The sequence below is a fragment of the Cherax quadricarinatus genome, chromosome 7, assembly GCF_038502225.1.
Source record: "Cherax quadricarinatus isolate ZL_2023a chromosome 7, ASM3850222v1, whole genome shotgun sequence".
NCBI lineage: Eukaryota > Metazoa > Arthropoda > Malacostraca > Decapoda > Parastacidae > Cherax > Cherax quadricarinatus.
Window position 1 is genome coordinate 19,961,204 of NC_091298.1, and position 21,384 is coordinate 19,982,587.

The 21,384-nt window shown below is 37.8% G+C and overlaps 1 protein-coding gene across 1 annotated transcript in view; it reads right to left on the bottom strand.

Moving 5' to 3' along the window:
- Positions 1-21,384, bottom strand: part of LOC128687029 (unhealthy ribosome biogenesis protein 2 homolog) — a gene marked incomplete at its 5' end in the record, with an annotated part of 159,922 nt that overhangs the window by 130,841 nt on the left and 7,697 nt on the right. The window contains 3 exon segments of the mRNA XM_070082352.1: positions 2,680-2,864; positions 5,752-5,870; positions 18,776-19,944. Of these exon segments, the coding sequence (XP_069938453.1) occupies positions 2,680-2,864; positions 5,752-5,870; positions 18,776-19,944 (1,473 nt within the window).

Below are 21,384 nucleotides of genomic sequence, written 5' to 3' on the forward strand. Positions count from 1 at the left end.
TTACAGACTATTTGTAAAAGGGTGTCAAGGAACCTCTTAGTTGTTCTGATGAAGCCATCCAAAGCTTCGAAGAAATTAAAAGGATATTTTCAAACCCCCCTGTCCTAAAATTACCAGATATTAATAAAATATTTTGTCTCCGAACAGATGCCTCCCATTCTGGACTCGGGGCTGTACTACTTCAATATTATGAGGAGACACCTTTCCCAGTATCTTTCGCCAGTAAGAAGCTTCTGCCCAGAGAAGAAAGATATTCCACTGTGGAGAAAGAATGTTATGCTTTAGTATGGGGTATAAGTAGATTCAAATACGTACTACCTATACGGTAAACCCTTTGTGCCTGAAACAGATCACAAGCCACTGATGTACTTGGAAAACTTTAAAGGGTCAAATAGCAGACTCTTGAGATGGGCTCTGGCTATTCAGCCCCATAAATTTAAAGTCGTTTATATTTCTGGCTCTGAAAACCACTTTTCAGATTGGCTGAGCCGAGGTTGTACATAGTTCTTTTCCCTCTGTTCGTTGACTTATTGACTCCGTCCATAAGTTTTGGAAGGGGGTATTGTGAGGGAAAAGTAGGCGTAAGTGGGGTTAAGGTTGTTCAGGCAACCAGGAACCATTAGCGAGTTACGTCGCGCACCCCCCCCCCCCTCTGGCGGGCTGGGGCGAAACTAGTTCTTGGTGTCTGATTTGTTCAAATTTCTACTCCTGGTAGTATTGACCTTACCTGGTGTGGGTTGAAGTTTGGAGAGTCACTTCACCTCCACTCTTCTCCTAATCAGGTAGGGTGATCTACCAGGAGTATTACTGTTTATTCCTTTCTTTTGTTTGCTGGTTACCAGTAATGATTTTGGCATTTATCACTCCTTTCCATTCTTAAATGTTATATTATCATGACCCTTGGTAACCAGTTTATTTTTTCTTATTACCAGCTCTGTTCCTGGCGTGGTCATCCAGGATAGACGCCAGATAAAGGAGCAAGACATTTGTTAATGGGACTTATTAACATTATTCTACTACTACCGGCCCTTACCTGTTTTACTTGTGGTGCTCCAACCAAGTGGTAGAGGAGATTCCAAAACATCGGACTATCACCATCCGCCCAGGATAACCTACATCATTAATATCAGAAGATCTATCCAGGGCCTTGCCTACTCCTGCCCCACTACAAGAACCGAAGGCTATTTTTTTTTATTACATTTAAATTTTAAGTAAAATCATCAAAAGTCATTATTCTTATTTTTCCTAGTCATTTCTTTATTTATTTATTTTTCCATTAGTTTCTTTTGTTCAGATGGAAGGCGTTCCACTGACACTGCTCAGTGAAAGTAGTTGCTAATTTGCTCACTGGAATGATGCAGATGTGAGGTAAACTTACAGAAAAATAAGGTTGTCTTATAGAGGAAGAAATGACACTTACAGCAGATACCTTATTAATGACAATGTTACACCCATGCATAGGTGAAATATTGTCATTAATAAAGGTATCTACTGTGTCATTTACTCCCTTTGTCAATATTAACATATTAGAATTCCAAGGGTGCCTTAAGCTATACAAAACAACAGTGTCAACATCAAATGTCCAAGACTCTTTACAGTATATAACTTCGAAGTCTACTTCCAAATATCTGAATACATTCACTTCTTCCATACTCCCTCTCTTCCTACAATGTGATATCCAATTTTTCTTTACCTAACTTGTTTGATACCCTCATCACCTTACTCTTATCTATGTTCACTTTCAACTTTCTTCCTTTACACATCCTCCCAAACTTATCCACCAACCTTTGCAACATCTCTTTAGAATCTCCCAAAGAGTAGTATCATCAGCAAAAAGTAAGTGTCAACTCCCATTTTGTATTTGATTCTCCATAATTTAATCCCACCCCTCTTCCCAACACCCTAACATTTACTTCTTTTACAAACCCATCTATAAATATGTTAAAAAACCATGGTGACATTATTGGAAAGACCCAACTACATAGTGAAAGCTCCACCAGCCAGGTTGTTGGATGAACCACTGCTAATATTTTAGACAGGGGTGTGTAATGTCACCATGGTTCTTTAACATATTTATAGATGGGTTTGTAAAAGAAGTAAATGTTAGGGTGTTGGGAAGAGGGGTGGGATTAAATTATGGAGAATCAAATACAAAATGGGAGTTGACACAGCTACTTTTTGCTGATGATACTATTCTTCTGGGAGATTCTAAAGAGAAGTGGTCCATCCAACAAACCTGGTTGGTGGAGCTTTCACTATGTAATCGAGTCTTACCAAAGAACATACACAAAATTTGAATACATTTAGTAAAAGAATCAAGAAAAAATATTCTATTTAAAAAATTTCCATTTGAATAGTATTTACAATGATCATAACTGTAATATTGTAAGTGCTGAACATACTATGTCAGAACATCGTAAGTCAGAGGCCTACTGTATATGTTGGATTATATAATTTGTAAAATACTATTTTCAGAAATGCAGTCTTTCTAATTCAACCTATGCATTATGCAAATTAAATACCAGTATTACTTTTATATCTTACAATAAAACTATACTGTCTTTTGTCAATAACTTTTAATTATATAACAATGATCTGATCTTCCTTCTTAACCAAAGAAATCATACTGTACTATTAATACTGAAAATTCTTTCCACTGCACACATCTCTAATACTCACATGTGGTTGAGTAAGCATAGCAGTAATAAATGGCTTGATCACATGAAGTGCTATCTTTTCCATGATGGATGCAAAACTCTGTGCAACTCCCGCCACAGACATAACTTGCACAATGGGGCTAGCCTTCATGACACATGACAACAGCCATATCACAATGCTCAGAAATTTTAAGGTGCCTGCATTAGCTGAAAATATAAATTTATGTGCTGTCAGTAATTATCAACATATTAAAAAATAATTATAACTATGTATAATTCCTTTTTCTCCATGGGGAAGTGGAGAAGAAACCTTTCTCCATAAGCCATGCCTGTAGTAAGAGACTAAAATGCCAGAAGCAAGGGGCTAGTAACCCCTTTTCCTGTATAAATTACTAAATGTAAAAAAAAGAACTTTTGTTTCTCTTTTTTCAGGTCAGTCTGCCCTAATGGGAGACTGCTTGTGTTAAAGAAAAAGAAATCCTTTTTGCCATATGTACAGGTAGCAGGACTTCTAACTATTAATTTTCTGATTACCTAAGGCTATACTACCAGAGAAATCCATCTTCTATTCAATGGACCACTTCATTCATTTTAAGCCATTTTTTTTTTTTTCAACAAGTCGGTCGTCTCCCACCGAGGCAGGGTGACCCAAAAAAAGAAAGAAAATCCCCAAAAAGAAAATACTTTCATCATCATTCAACACTTTCACCACACTCACACATTATCACTGCTTTTGCAGAGGTGCTCAGAATACAACAGTTTAGAAGTATATACGTATAAAGATACACAACATATCCCTCCAAACTGCCAATATTAAGCCATATTACTCTAATTTCCCAATTCCTCACCATTCTCTTATAACCTCACAAATAAAACTTACTGTCTTTGCTCTACTTACAATCCCTGTGATATATCATGATATGGCAAGAACATTATTGCAGTTGGCTACACTAAACTGCTCCATCCAGTCAGTCATATAATGAAACAATGCTTCTCTTGCATGCATTAAAGTAAGGAACATCACTCCCTGTAAACCTTGAAAATGGCAGGGTTAAAAAATAAGAGTGCTTCAGTGGGTCAAGGAGTACTTAAATGCCAGAAGGCAGAGAGTAACAGTAAGGGATAAGACATCATACTGGGCAAGAGAAATAAGTTAAGTTCTGCAAGGATCAGTACTAGGACCACTACTGTTTCAACAACACATAACGACCTGCCAGAAAGGATTGAGTCCTTCATGTCAAAGTTTGTGAATCCTGTAAAACTAGTGGAAAGAAGAAGAACAGGTGAGGACAGATGTGGTCCACCAAGTGGATCCTTGAGTTCAACCCAAACATATGCAAGGTATTGGAAATTGAGAAGTGCTACACTCATTGGTTAATTACACAAACACAAAGGCCTCCTTATGAAACTCCTTTAGCCCACAGTGGCTTCTTAGACCTGCTAAAATGTGAGGGGGCCATAATCATCCTTTCTCAAATCATCAGGTTCACTATGTACAGCCTCTCCTTACTTAACAACAGAGTTCCGTTCCCTAGACCACACTGGTATACAAATTTGTTGCTAAGTGAGGAGGATACTATAATGGCAGTGGGTTTGTGTCAGCCATCTTTGATATTGTTTTAGTGTCACCTTTGCACCATTTATAACATTTTCAGTATATTTTTAAATATTTATACACCAGTGTACTGTATATTGTAATAAACAGAATAGAGGAAATCAGCTCTAATGTACATTATTTAGGTATGCATACTGGCCAGAGAGCCCATCATAAGTCTGAGTCGTTGGTAAACGAGTACGTCGCTAAGTGAGAAGAGGCTGTATTACTATGCCAAGAGAGAAACAGGTGTGTGGGCTATGGGCAGGCAGATAACAATACTGTACTTGTGTGGCATGGTGCGATTTGGCATTGTGTTGTGGTGTCGTGCTGAGACCTCTTGGTTTGGAATTGAACAGAGAAACAAATGAAACCATTCTGACATCAGCCACTGTCATAAAGTACATGAATTATAAGGATTTGATGGACAAATGCAACATTAAGACTGGGTTTGTTGATTGTAGCCAAAAGAGTTACAGGTGGTACATGAAAATGTTTTTTCAACTTGCAGACCTTACAATGCTGAATGTCTACAATATGTACCAAAGGCCAACTTCTCTTTCTCTGTCATCAGTCAAATAACACAGAAATATGTCAACACCAGCACAACACATGTGCCACCGTACACAGTACTGATGACCAAATACCCTCTTGTTTGAGTCAAGGTAATCACATTCTAACAAAACTTTCTGGTAATGTGGTTATCACGTTTTAACGAGACTTCCTGCTACTACGGTTATCATATTCTAACGAAACTTCCTGCTACTGACATGAGGAAATGGGCTCATAAACAATGTTATGTATGTGCCCACACCACAAGATGATCTGCTAAGCACAAGGAACCAGTTTTATGTGTGACAAATATGAAATGCCACTATGTATGCAGCCATCCTTCAAAGAGTTCCATACATTGCTACAGCTCTAACAACATTACCAGTGCCTGTCATAATAGTGTATATATATAAGAAAGTGATAGAGTGAATGATGGTGAAAATGTTTCTTTTTTGGACAACCCTTCCTTGGTAAGAGATGGCCAGTGTGTTAAAAAAAAAAATTAGAACAGTATAAAACTGAACAATTGCAAGTGTGTGCATATATTTACATAAGAATGCAAATGTGCATAACTGATATACTGGTGACACTTTAGCTGACTATTCTGATGCACAATAAACCTTAACCAAAATGACACTGGGCATAAAAGGAGGGTTTTAACCCACATTAGTGAGACCAAAATATTTCAATACACAGTGTGGCAATACTTAATGTTGCTGTCACAGGGTCAACAACCTTTAAATGTACACCTCCATATCTTAATAAGTACTGACCCAATTTCACTCAGTTTGTTTTTAACCTACAGAAAACTGAGCTCTTCATACTGAGAATTTTTTTTTTTTTTTTTTTGGGTGGGGAGGGTGGGCCTGCAATACAGAAGTAACATTTAATTTAGAGTCCCACAAAAGGGAAAGGGTTAATGAACAAAAATGTATAACTCTGACATACCTTGGCCTTCAACAAGTGCAGTACTTTCTTTAGTAGCAAAATACATAGTTGTTTTCCATAGAAGTAAGACCTGATAGTGACCCAGAGTACCTATAGCTTTCATTATTGACACCATAAATCTGAAAAAACAGGACTTAGCTTACAAAATATATACTTTTAAATTATCACTAGGATATTTTTCTTTTAACTCAATGGCTTCTCCTTCCAAGGCAGAGTGACCGGGATAATATTTATAAAAATTAAGTGAAAAGTGTAAAGTAATCTAAGTATAAAACAGACAATAATTCAAACATAAATTACCCAGTACAAATAATGATACACAACTTTCCAAAATCTTCAAAATCAACTCACTAAAACGTTAAAAACATTCATACAGATCTAATTTAACAAACCAAATCAAACAAAATAGCAAAATTGACTTTAAAAAAATTGTAGATAACTTTATCATTGATAACTATAATTGTATAAATTAATATGGTATAGAACCAATCAATTCCTATATGTTGCTGAGGATGCAAACTTCATGAAAAGAATATGAATAGAGGAAGATTGTAAAAATGGTCCAATAAATAGTTGCTCGAGTTCAACTCTGTAAGTGCAAGATGAGGATGGGAGAATTACTAAATTATTGACATTTATAGACATATATAGATATATAACCTATGTAAAAATCAGGAAAACATTTAGTTTAAAAAAAACAGAAATGGGTTTTCTAATGGTTGCTGGTGAGTTATTACTTATAACTAAAACAAGGTTTACAAATGACTGAGTATGGCATAATATGTGACTTAAATGTAAGACAGATTGATTTGTAACTTACATGGTCAAGACTATTTCTTCTTTCTTTCTTTCAACACACCAGCCGTATCCCACCGAGGCGGGGTGGCCCAAAAGGAAAAACAAAAGTTTCTCCTTTCACATTTAGTAATATATACAGGAGAAGGGGTTACTAGCCCCTTGCTCCTGGCATTTTAGTCGCCTCTTACAACACGCATAGCTTACGGAGGAAGAATTCTGTTCCACTTCCCCATGGAGATAAGAGGAAATAAACAAGAACAAGAGCTAGTAAGAAACTAGAAGAAAACCCAGAGGGGTGTGTATACATATGCTTGTACATGTATGTGTAGTGTGACCTAAGTGTAAGCAGAAGTAGCAAGACGTACCTGAAACCTTGCATATTTATGAGACAGAAAAAACACCAGCAATCCTACCATCGTGTAAAACAATTACAGGCTTACGTTTTACACTCACTTGGCAGGACGGTAGTACCTCCCTGGGCGGTTGCTGTCTACCAACCTACTACCTAGGAAGACTATTTCTACCTGTGCATAATTTCTCATATGTTGTTCTCAAAAACAAGGGACCAACCAGTTACGCTACTTTTTTTTTTTTTTGACACTGGTTAGCACGCAGATCAAGGACCCTCCAGGCACCAGTTCAATGCTCCCAAGTATTCCGGTTTCAAATTCTTACTTTCATACCATTATCAACTTAAGTTATGCATATGTATTTGAACTTTGATTCAGCAGGAAAAGCCATTCTAAAGATGTCATCGAAGCAAAAAAGAATAATAAAATCTAAAATTGCAGAAAGTTTGTTTGAGTAAAAAAATTTTTTTTCAAAAAATAGCCACAAAGGAATTTTTTTTAACATGTTGGCCATCTCCCACTGAGGCAGGGTGAGCCAAAAAAAGAAACACTTTCACCATCATTGAACTCTTCACCATCATTCACGCATAATCACTGTCTTTGCAGAGGCACCCAGATATGACAGTTTAGATGTCACTCCAAACAGCCAATATCCCAAACCTCCCCTTTAACCCTTTCAGGGTTGAGACCCCCGATCCTTAACCCTTTGACTGTCGCAACCTCAAATCCTGAAGCGTCTCCTAGTGTCACAAAATATTTGAAAAAAAAAAAAAAAATCTTATGAAATGATAGAGAATCTTTTCCTGATGATAATGACACTAAAAGTATGACATTTGATGGAATTATGCTCTCGTGAAGTTAGCAACCTCGGCGACATTTACTCATCAGCGATTTCACCCACTTTGAGCTGTATTTTCAGCCAATTCCATTGTTCCAGTCCACCAAACTCATAGCTATTTCTTTAGAACTCCATTTGTTCTGTCGACTGAGTACAAGAAACCACCCATTTACCAATTTAAACTACCCAATAAAGTGGTCAGAAATTGGCAATTTGGTCAATTTCATGCAAATTAAAAAATATGTCAATTTCAAAACAGGGTCCAGAATGAACAATGCAGACATTCCTGGCACTAAAATAACATTTTCACTGTTCATCAGTCACATCTCCAGGCACCTGTTATAATACTCTTACTTTCTATTTTGAATTTTTATTCACACAAAAAATAGAAGATTTACTGTTATGCAGACTACTGCAATATTGTAATAATTGTATAAATAATGTCAGCCTATTTGTGACTGCATATTAGAATGGCTAGTTGGACATTTATTGGACAATGACGTCATTTGTTTACTCTTGAACATTGGCAAAAATCGAACATTTCTGCCACTTTGAGCTCCATTTCAAGATCCTTTTCACAGTAAAACCAATCAAAATTACTTCCATTTCTATATGTTTTCCATTCTATCAAATGAGACCAAGAAAACAAGAATACATCCATAAATACTATACAAAAATACACCTCAAAGTCGGCATTTTAATCCAAAAAAAAAGTCAAGAGTTTTTTCTCATTATGCACTGTGTGCTGCAGGATTTTTTTTATACTGTGCGCACTGACCACACAGACCCATTCTCTCACATGTGGGCCTACCAGCTTTCTCCTGCTTGATTTGAAGTCACTAGAATTTTTGAGTATATATACGTACATTTATTTATTTATTTATTTATTTATTTTATGTCTTTGCAAACAGTACATTGAGATTTTGTATTTACAATAGTGGATTGCAATGCAAAGAGAGCCTCTATTATGCCTAGGCATTATGGGCCAACTTAACATTATTGGCTTACAGTCTACTTAATACTAAGGAGCATATCATAGTTGTACAGTAGGATAGTAATTATTTCATAGTTGTACAGTAGAATATTAATTATAAATGAATCAAAATTTGTATAATACAAAGATATATCTATATTCTAAAATGCTTTTGTGAAAACAATAATTCAATTACATTCCTGTCAACAACGGATAAAAGGTTCAATGTGATTGTTTCATTTATGATGTGGGAGTACATAGGTGATTAAGTGTGTACTGAGTATTTAACATTTAGTCTAGGGTGATTAACTGGCTTTTGAGAAGAGTCTTAAATTGATTTTCAGACTGGCTCGTAAGACGTATATATACGACCAAAACAGTCAAAGGGTTAACTCAAAAAAAAAAATAAAAAATTCTTATGAAATGACAGAGAATATTTTCCCAATGGTAATGACACCAAAAATACAAAATCTGATTTAAAACTTATGAAATTACACTCGCAAATTTTGCGATATCGGTGATATTTACACACCGGCAATTTCGCCCAATTTAAGCCCTATTGTCAACCAATTCCATTGTTCTAGTCGATTAAAATCATAACTATTTCACTAGAACTCCATTTGTTCTATTAACTGAGTACAAGAAACCATCCATTTACCGATTTCATCTACCCAATAAAGTGATCAGAAACTGGCAATTTGGCCAATTTCACACAAATTTCGAAATAGGATACAGAATAAACAAGACAGACATTCCTGGCACTAAAATAACATTTTCTCTGTTCATTAGTCATGTCTTGAAGCCCCTCTTATATAACTCTTACTTTCCATTTTGAATTTTTATTCTCACAAAAAATGGAAGAGTTACTGTTATGCATTATTGTAAAAATGGTATAAATAGTATCAGCGCACACGTGAAAGAATATTTGACTCACCAGTTGACGTGTATTTGACACGTGGCGTGATTTGTTTACTAAAGAACAGCGACAAAAACCAAACATTTCCACTACTTTGAGCTCAATTTCAAGGTACTTTTCATTGTGAAACCAATCATCTCTATTTCTATAACATATCTTCCATTCTATTAAATAAGACCAAGAAAATGAGAATACAACCATAAATACCATACGAAAATACACTGCAAATTAGTTGTTTTAAACCAAAAACACGGTCGGAGTTTTTTTTTTCTCATAATGCACCATGTGTGACAGGATTTTATTTATACTGCACACACTGACCACGCAGACCCATTCTTTCATGTGGAGACCTACCAGCTTTCTTCCATCAGATTTGAAGGCGCTAGAATTTTGGCATATAAATACGGGACCAACACTGGCTCGCAAGCCATTTATATATGGGACTGACCCTGAAAGGGTTAAGGTGAAGGTACTGTACTTCCCACTTCCAGGACTCAAGTCTGTTAACTGGTTTCCTTGAATCCCTTCACAAAATATTCCTCTGCTCACACTCCAACAGATCATTAGGTCCCAAAAACCATTTGTCTCCAATCATAAATTTACATAAGAAGTCACAGTCCAGAAAAATACAAGCACAGCAATTTAAAGTTAAAAATCCACAGGTGCTCCTTGACTTACAATGGTTCAAATGGTGCAAAAGTATTTACTTTGGATGTGATGAATGGCTTTGAAAACCGACAAATTGAAAAACTTTATTTTACGTTTTTTATAGTTTTTTCTTTTCTTTTCTAATTTTTTTTCTTTTCCTACTAACATTTGGGGCCTGAGAGACCAATACTGTACATAATGTATATATATAAACTCACTGTATTGAACACACTAACCGCACTAAAGATTTTTTTTTTTTTTTTAACAAGTCGGCTGTCTCCCACAAAGGCAGGGTGACCCAAAAAGAAAGAAAATCCCCTAAAAGATAATACTTTCATCATCATTCAACATTTTCACCTCACTCACACATAATCACTGTTTTTGCAGAGGTGCTTAGAACACAACAGTTTAGAAGCATATACGCACAAAGATACACAACATATCCCTCCAAACTGCTAATATCTCGAACCCATCCTTTAGAGAGCAGGCATTGTACTTCCCATTTCCAGGACTCAAGTCCGGCTATATAAAAATAACCGGTTTCCCTGAATCCCTTCACTAAATATTACCCTGCTCACACTCCAACAGATCGTCAGGTCCCAAATACCATTCATCTCCATTCACTCCTATCGAACACGCTCATGCACGCCTGCTGGAAGTCCAAGCCCCTCGCCCACAAAACCTCCCTTACCCCTTCCTTCCAACTTTTTCGAGGACGACCCCTACCCCGCCTTCCTTCCCCTACAGATTTATACGCTCTTCATGTCATTCTACTTTGATCCATTCTCTCTAAATGACCAAACCACCTCAACAACCCCTCTTCAGCCCTCTGACTAATACTTTTATTAACTCCACACCTTCTCCTAATTTCCACACTCCGAATTTTCTGCATAATATTTACATTACACATTGCCCTTAGACAGGACATCTCCAATGCCTCCAACCGCATCCTCGCTGCTGCATTTACAACCCAAGCTTCACACCCATATAAGAGTGTTGGTACTACTATACTTTCATACATTTTTTCATACACTGTTTACCACTTTTGTTTATTACAATAAACATGCACAAATCTTGTATAATACTAATGTTCTATCATATATTTACATATTTACAATCACTGGACATGTTTTTAGAACTGCTGGAGCTTGTGGAACTCCTTGAAACAAGGCACCATGCATAGAGGTACCTAACATTCCTCGCACATAAACTGAGTGTCTTTGCGTCTTTGTTGCCGTCATTTTGTTTGTGCACAGACAATGCATCTCTTCTGAGCAAATTTCTTCTTATTTGCAGGAAGCTGTATTATGAAGTGATCACCTTCCCTCCTCAAACGCTTGCATATATCCTGAGGAGTTCGAGGATGGTTTTGTATAGCAGGTGTTGTTACCTGGTATTTCATTATGAGTTGTCTGACAACAAACAAACAAAATTCACCATACAGTGGTCTGTTGCCAGTCTTCACTTGGTACATATTATATGCATTGAGCATTGAAATGTCCATGAGATGGAAGAAAAGTTTCATGTACCACTTGTAACTCTGACGAACACAATCAACAAAGCCAATCTGCATGTCACATATGTCAACCAAGTGCATGTTTTGTGTATAATCAATCACTGTCACTGGCTTTCAAATATGTTCATTAGTCATTCTATCAACTTTGCCACTGTCTTGCATTTCGTTATGGTGAATGGTTGTCAACAATGTGACATCTCGTTTGTCATGCCACCTTAATGCCATGATGTCATTGGCAGTAAACACCTGCACCTCATCACCACGAGCACCTGCTTTAAACCTGGGCATATATTTATGATTAGAACACACTGTGCCACACACATCTGTCTTGTTCACTCACAAGAAATCACTGAGTAAAGGGCTTGTGAACCAGTTTTTTTTTTTTTTTTCAACAAGTCAGCCGTCTCCCACCGAGGCAGGGTGACCCAGAGAGTAAGAAAATCCCCAAAAAGAAAATACTTTCATCATCATTCAACACTTTCACCTCACTCACACATAATCACTGTTTTTGCAGAGGTGCCCAGAATACAACAGTTTAGAAGTTTTTTTTTTTTTTTCAACAAGTCGGTTGTCTCCCACCGAGGCAGGGTGACCCAAAAAAAGAAAGAAAATCCCCAAAAAGAAAATACTTTCATCATCATTCAACACTTTCACCACACTCACAAATTATCACTGCTTTTGCAGAGGTGCTCAGAATACAACAGCTTAGAAGCATATACGTATCAAGATACACAACATATCCCTCCAAACTGCCAATATCCCAAACCCCTCCTTTAAAGTGCAGGCATTGTACTTCCCATTTCCAGGACTCAAGTCCGAATATATAAAAATAACCTGTTTCCCTGAATCCCTTCACTAAATATTACCCTGCTCACACTCCAACAGATCGTCAGGTCCCAAGTATCATTCGTCTCCATTCACTCCTATCTAACACGCTCATGCACACTTGCTGGAAGTCCAAGCCCCTCGCCCACAAAACCTCCTTTACCCCCTCTTTCCAACCCTTTCGAGGACGACCCCTACCCCTCTTTCCTTCCCCTATAGATTTATATGCTTTCCATGTCATTCTACTTTGATCCATTCTCTCTAAATGACCAAACCACCTCAACAACCCCTCTCCTGCCCTCTGACTAATGCTTTTATTAACTCCACACCTTCTCCTAATTTCCACACTCCGAATTTTCTGCATAATATTTACACCACACATTGCCCTTAAACAGGACATCTCCACTGCCTCCAACCGTCTCCTCGCTGCTGCATTTACCACCCAAGCTTCACATCCATATAAGAGTGTTGGTACTACTATATTTTCATACATTCCCTTCTTTGCCTCCATAGATAACGTTTTTTGACTCCACATATACCTCAACGCACCACTCACCTTTTTTCCCTCATCAATTCTATGATTAACCTCATCCTTCATAAATCCATTCGCCGACACTTCAACTCCCAAGTATCTGAAAACATTCACTTCTTCCATACTCCTCCTCCCCAATTTGATATCCAATTTTTTTTTATCTAAATCATTTGATACCCTCATCACCTTACTCTTTTCTATGTTCACTTTCAACTTTCTACCTTTACACACATTCTCAAACTCATCCACTAACCTTTGCAATTTTTCTTTAGAATCTCCCATAAGCACAGTATCATCAGCAAAAAGTAACTGTGTCAATTCCCATTTTGAATTTGATTCCCCATAATTTAATCCCACCCCTCTCCCAAACACCCTAGCATTTACTTCTTTTACAACCCCATCTATAAATATATTAAACAACCATGGTGACATTACACATCCCTGTCTAAGACCTACTTTTACCGGGAAGTATTCTCCCTCTCTTCTACATACCCTAACCTGAGCCTCACTATCCTCATAAAAGCTCTTTACAGCATTTAGTAACTTACCACCTATTCCATATACTTGCAACATCTGCCACATTGCTCCTCTATCCACTCTATCATATGCCTTTTCTAAATCCATAAATGCAATGAAAACTTCCCTACCTTTATCTAAATACTGTTCACATATATGCTTCAATGTAAACACTTGATCTACACATCCCCTACCCACTCTGAAGCCTCCTTGCTCATCCGCAATTCTACATTCTGTCTTACCTCCAATTCTTTCAATTATAACTCTACCGTATACTTTTCCTGGTATACTCAGTAAACTTATTCCTCTATAATTTTTACAATCCCTTTTGTCCCCTTTCCCTTTATATAAAGGGACTATACATGCTCTCTGCCAATCCCTAGGTACCTTCCCCTCTTTCATACATTTATTAAACAAAAGTACCAACCACTCCAACACTACATCCCCCCTGCTTTTAACATTTCTGTCATGATCCCATCAGTTCCAGCTGCTTTACCCCCTTTCATTCTACGTAATGCCTCACGTACCTCCACCACACTTACATTCTGCTCTTCTTCACTCCTAAAAGATGGTATACCTCCCTGGCCAGTGCATGAAATTACCGCCTCCCTTTCTTCCTCAACATTTAAAAGTTCCTCAAAATATTCTCGCCATCTACCTAATACCTCCCTCTCCCCATCTACTAACTCCCCTACTCTGTTTTTAACTGACAAATCCATGCTTTCCCTAGGCTTTCTTAACTTGTTTAACTCACTCCAAATTTTTTTCTTATTTTCATTAAAATTTCTTGACAGTGCCTCTCCCACTCTTTCATCTGCTCTCCTTTTGCACTCTCTCACCACTCTCTTCACCTTTCTTTTACTCTCCATATACTCTGCTCTTCTTATATCACTTCTGCTTTGTAAAAACCTCTTGTAAGCTACCTTTTTCTCTTGTATCACACCCTTTACTTCATCATTCCACCAATCACTCCTCTTTCCTCCTGCCCCCACCCTCCTATAACCGCAAACTTCTGCCCCACATTCTAATACTGCATTTTTAAAACTATTCCAACCCTCTTCAACCCCCCCACTACTCATCTTTGCACTAGCCCACCTTTCTGCCAATATTCGCTTATATCTCGCCCGAACTTCCTCCTCCCTTAGTTTATACACTTTCACCTCCCTCTTACTTGTTGTTGCCACCTTCCTCTTTTCCCATCTACCTCTTACTCTAACTGTAGCTACAACTAAATAATGATCAGATATATCAGTTGCCCCTCTATAAACATGTACATCATGGAGCCTACCCATCAACCTTTTATCCACCAATACATAATCTAACAAACTACTTTCATTACGTGCTACATCATACCTTGTATATTTATTTGTCCTCTTTTTCATAAAATATGTATTACTTATTACCAAATTTCTTTCTACACATAGCTCAATTAAAGGCTCCCCATTTACATTTACCCCTGGCACCCCAAATTTACCTACTACTCCCTCCATAACATTTTTACCCACTTTAGCATTGAAATCCCCAACCACCATTACTCTCACACTTGATTCAAAACTCCCCACGCATTCACTCAACATTTCCCAGAATCTCTCTCTCTCCTCTACACTTCTCTCTTCTCCAGGTGCATACACGCTTACTATAACCCACTTTTCACATCCAATCTTTATTTTACTCCACATAATCCTTGAATTTATACATTTGTAGTCCCTCTTTTCCTGCCATAGCTTATCCTTCAACATTATTGCTACTCCTTCTTTAGCTCTAACTCTATTTGAAACCCCTGATCCCATTTATTCCTCTCCATTGAAACTCTCCGACCCCCTTCAGCTTTGTTTCACTTAAAGCCAGGACATCCAGTTTCTTCTCGTTCATAACATCCACAATCATCTCTTTCTTATCATTTGCACAACATCCACGCACATTCAGACTTCCCACTTTGACAATTTTCTTCTTATTCTTTTTAGTAATCTTTACAGGAAAAGGGGTTACTAGCCCATTGTTCCCGGCATTTTAGTTGACTTTTACAACACGCATGGCTTACGGAGGAAAGATTCTTATTCCACTTCCCCATGGATATAAAAGGAAAAGTAATAAGACCAAGAACTATTAAGATAAAATCAAAGAAAACTCAGATGAGTGTGTATAAATAAAGTATATACGTATAAAAATACACAATAAATCTCTCCAAACTGCCAATATCCTAAACCCCTCCTTTAGAGTGCAGGCATTGTACTTCCCATTTCCAGGACTCAAGTATGCCCCTTACCAAGATAAGGTGCCATCATGCTTCTCACTACATCACCTAAGATACCCAATAACATCCTGGTATCTTTCAATGTTTTACTTCCTGTGTATACAACAATATCCAATACCAGGCCACTGTCACAGTCACAGAGTACAAACAGTTTTATACCAAAGCGTTTCCTCTTGCTCGGTATATACTGTTTGAATGACAGTCTACCTTTGAACAAAATCAAAGATTCGTCAAGTACAAGATTCTTGAATAGATAAAAGTACATGTTGAATTTTTCTTTCAGATACATAAAAACATTTCTAATCTTGTATAACCTGTCACTTCTGTCAGGCTTGGTTTTGTCAGACAAGTGCAACATACATAACAGTAAGATAAACCTGTTCACTGGGATGATTTCACTGAAGACCGGGGTAGAAGTTAGCCGATATGTGGACTAGTATGCTTTTATATTATGCTTATAGACATGAGGCATAAGCATTATTGTTGCAAAAAGCAAATACATACATTTCTGCAACAGTCGTCTCTTTCCACCGGTGTAGTCTTGACTGTGGTGATATCATCGTATTTGCCATGGTGTACTCAAAATACTTGTTACTTTCCCTGACAATAGTTTCCATCAAGGGCTGCTCAAAAAATAGTTCAAAAAATTCCAGTTCATTGGCAGTGGTTCCAAGGGGACAAGTAGGTAGAATTCCAATTTGAGAGTCATCAAAGTGGTGGGGCTTGGGAACAAAATTGGGATTTAGCAGCCAATCCCAGATACGGTTTGCTGGTGGATACTGGACATCATAGGCTGGTTGTGCTGGTAGTTGTGGTTGTGGTGGGCTGGTGGCTGACGCTCCACTTTGTCCTTGAACTGAGGAGTCAGCAGCGTGGGTCCCAGCCTGGGCTGGTGAGTCAAGCATGGCCGTGGCACTACCATCACCACTACCACCACTTACTGATGCCTGTGGTCTATCCATGCCAAGTGTAGCCACATCATCCTCACTTTCACTGTCTATTCCTGGTGTAGGGCCACGGGATGTACTCCGTCCCCTGGGCACTGCATAGGGAACACTACCCGAGTGCATGCGGCGGCGTATATACCGATGCTTCACTGGTGAATATGTTTCCTCACTATCACTACTCGAATGGTCGTCAAGAGCAATAAAAATCACAATCCACGTCACTATCATCATCATTACTGAAGTCAGAGGCCTGGCCACGCGAAAATAATAGTTTTCTCTTGCGATGAGGTACAACTGACCGTGACTGAGGAGTGCCCACACCAGAGGTAGAAGGTTGACAATCGTCAGGGTTTTCTGCACTATTATCGATAACCTGGTCACTCCTTTCGGTCACTAACTGATCAAAGCCAAAGAATTCGTCTTCATTTCCACTTCCATCAGAGTCAGAACTATCAGACAGGAAGAGGAGAGTCCCAATTTTCCTTGGAGTGAGAGCTGCCTTGCGACGAGGCATGGTGAACAAAGGTAACTGAGCCGGCATTCCCACAATGCTATGCGGGTGCCTAGAATTTTTGTTTATGGCGTACACACACCACGCAGAGCCGTTCTCTCACATGTAGGCCTACCAGCATTTTCGCGCTAAATTTGACGCCGCTAGAATTTTGGCATAGATCTACGGTTTGGACCCTAAACATAAACCCATAGATCTACGGCACAGACCCTGAAAGGATTAAAGAAACATTTTGCCACACAGTGGCTTCATCAGTCTTATACAAAGCAGGAAGGTACAAGGAGAGGAGGAGTCTTCAACTTGTCAGTTCATATAACCATTTATCACATCTGTCAGACACTGCATCATCATGGGACCTTGATACAAAGAATTCTTCAAAATTTGTCCAATCTTTGGACGAAGACCTACTTAGACTAGTGGATGGTTCCACTATGACCCCGCCTCCTGCTTTGCCTCCCCTAACTACAGTATATAAGCCACTGCTATGGCCCTGTGCTGTACCTTCTGCAAGACTGATGGACTGAATACATCAACTCCAGGATGAGGGAGATTACCTCAAACTCCTCCTCTCCTTATACCTTCCTGCACTGTATAAGACTAATGAAGGCACTGTGTGGCAAAATGTTTCTTCAATAAAGATTCCCATATGTTGCTTAAGTGTTTCAATTCTTCAATTACTTTGGAGATGAAACTTAAGAGATAATTACCCAGCATGAAAGTGGCAAGTCTGTAACTTGTGTTCATTTATTTACTTTTCAATACTGGTGTTTAGTTAGTTACATTAACTATTTGTTTACTTACTTATTCAGTGACAGTAGTTATTTATTTACTTATTTATTTAGTATATCATATTCATATTCGATTTACGATATTTTCGACTCACAATGGGTTTGTTGGAACATAACCCCATTCCAAGTCAAGGAGCACCTTTACACGAAGAAAAATTTTTATGTACCTGTATGTTCCAAAAACAAAGATGAAGAAAAACAATTTAAATATAAAAACAAGCAAAAACCCCAAGTCATAATCCTACCAAGACTACATAATAAAGATGAATACTAATTAAGATAACTTTTGGTAACTGAATTCAAAACAGATACACAGTATATATAAGAAATTAGGTCAGTAAAGGAAGAAACTGATTATTATTCTATATTATTCATTATTCTATATTTTTATGCTTTTGTAAGATCTGTGGCCCATAATCCCTGCTCTACAAGACACTTCCACTGTACTACTTTAAGTGCTTTATTTTGTGCATGTTATCACCAAATGCAGTAAATGCATAAAACATTGATTAAAAAAATAAGAAATAACTAAAGACATAATTAAATTAACTGGAGAGAAATGCATGATCATTAATAAAAAAAATTCTCAAAATAAAAATAAAACATACAAACCTAGGAGGTAGCAGAAGCTGTCCTTCATACACAAGAAGAGTGTCTGGTATTATCTGCTGGTTTTCCAAGAAGGCAATATCTTTTTTGAAACCAAACAAAATTCTGCTAAATGTTTTGGGTATATGCCTCATCCTGACACACACACCCAAAACATCACACAAGAGATCATCATATGCAGAGTACAGAGCAGTCATGGACTGTGTCATAACAGGAACCTTCTTGAAGCAAACATTCCACAAATTCTTCAAAATAAGACCACTCATAGCTTGTGGAATCATCACTAGAAGTGTGCGAAGACAGTGGTATCCTTCAGGAGTCAAAGGCGCTGTTTTCAACAATGTTTCACCTAAATTTTCCAGCCATTGTTTTAAGCTCACACCTCTCACACTGGCTGTCACATCCATGGAAGAGGATTCTGCTGCATTTAAAATACAAAACAAGAGAGCCTCTTGTTTTTCATTGTCAATATTTGTTGATTTTAGCTTCTGAACAGCAAGGCTATTTTTTTCTAATGAAGGGATCTCAGATCTTGACAAAGAGACATTTAACATATGACAAAGCACAATTAGCATCTGATAGGGAAGTACTTTACTTTTGAATTGAGCTGAAAACCCTGAAAAGAATTTATTTAATAAGAACTGGCTAATTTCTAGAGATTCATTTTCAACAGCTGAAACAACAAACATCAGCAAGGTTTCCACAACTGTAGATAATGATTCCTTCGTCTCTTCAGAAAGCAAAACATCTAGAGACTGGGTAAACAGATTCACAAGTTTACTCTTAAACAAATTTTCTGTTACTACTGAGTTAATTTCTTTCAACAACTTTTGCACAATTTCTCTCTTGTTGTTCTTCAAAACAACATTCAGTCTTGCATGAGGCAAAAGGAAATGATCTATAACAGAAAGACATGCACTTGATACGTCCGGCTGAATTCGAAGGTGGGCGCCAGCTTCCAATGTTGCCATCAATGTCAGAGTTACATCAAAGTCACTTTGATGACCCTCAACCAGCCATTGTATGAGTCCCTTAGTGAGAAATATGCAGTGTTCAGCTGAGCGAGTGATGAGAGGAGCCAAGACTGGATTTGACAAAAGCACATGACAAGCAATAATAGCATTCTCACGTATGGTGTCTTCTAAACTACTGTTAATGATGTCCACCAAGGTCTGTGTAAGAAAAAAACAAAAACATATTACTGATATTTTCTGCCTACAATCTGCTACAGATAAGTAACATTACAGTTATACAATAATTACAATTACTGGTACAGTACTGTACTTTCTTATATAAAAAAAATACACATTAAAAAAATTTTTTTTTTAACACGTCGGCCGTTTCCCACCGATGCAGGGTGATCCAACAGAAAGAAAAACCCACTTTCACCATCATTCATACATAATCGCTGTCTTTGCAGAGGTGCCCATATATGACAGTTTAGATACATTACAACCTGCTCAACATACGACCACTCGACCATGTTTTGTATGCAAATGTTCTGGGAAATAAACACCTGTTTGTGTTTCACATAGTACAGTATTTCTCCTAAACTTTACAGTATAAAATACAGGTCTCCCTCAACATTTGTGTTTTCCACTTCTGCGGACTTCAAAGATTCGCGAATTCCCAGCCACCAAATCATATTTATGTTGAGGGCTTTGAAGGAGATGAACGACATAGATTGAGGCATAAATCCCTACAAAACTCTGTTTGTAGATATGAAGAAACGGTCTCAGTTGCCCATCACAATTTTCTTCACATGAAAGCCTGCCACTACAGTCACATCCCTTTACCCAAGGTCCTATCAAAGCTAAAACCTTGGGTAGTTTCATATTTAGGTTGGTTAAGTACATGAGTGAGAGGGGTTTGATTTGAGTGGGACTTGCATGTGAGTAAATAGAATTATCAAAGCTTATTGTTTGGGTAGCATTGAAAATTGGGTTGGGCATATATTTTGTTAGTGGGATGGATTGTGAAGGACCTGCCAAGTATGGGTCAACAGGACTGCTGCAGTGTTCCTCCTTTCTTATGTTCTTATATAGCATTTATTCTGTTAGTAGGTTGGATTTGTAAAGGAACTGCCAAGTATAGGCCAACAGACCAACAGGCCTACTGCAGTGTTCCTCCTTTCTTATGTTCTTATAACCATACTAGGCAGACTGTTCCACTCATCAACATAATTCTAGGTGTAATATACCGACCTCCAGACTTGGATCACGATACAGGGAGACTTCTTTGGGACGAAATTGTTAGGGCTTCTAGACACAATAACGTAGTGATAGTAGGGGATTTTAGCTTTAGTCAAATTGACTGGAATTCTTTGACCGGTAATCTGGAGTCCAGTGACTCTATGGAAACAGTTCAGGACTGTTTTCTGAAGCAGTGTGTAACAGAGCCTACCAGGAGTAATAATTTGCTCGACCTAATCTTATCAAATAAGGAAACACTCGTAAATAATCTGGAGATCACTGAAGAGCTTGGCACAAGTAATCATAAATCCATTACTTTTAGCATTAACTGGGAATACAAGAATAATGATAATACGGTAAAAATCCCTGATTTTTGTTCTGCCGATTATAGTGGACTTAGGGAACACCTATCTAATCTCG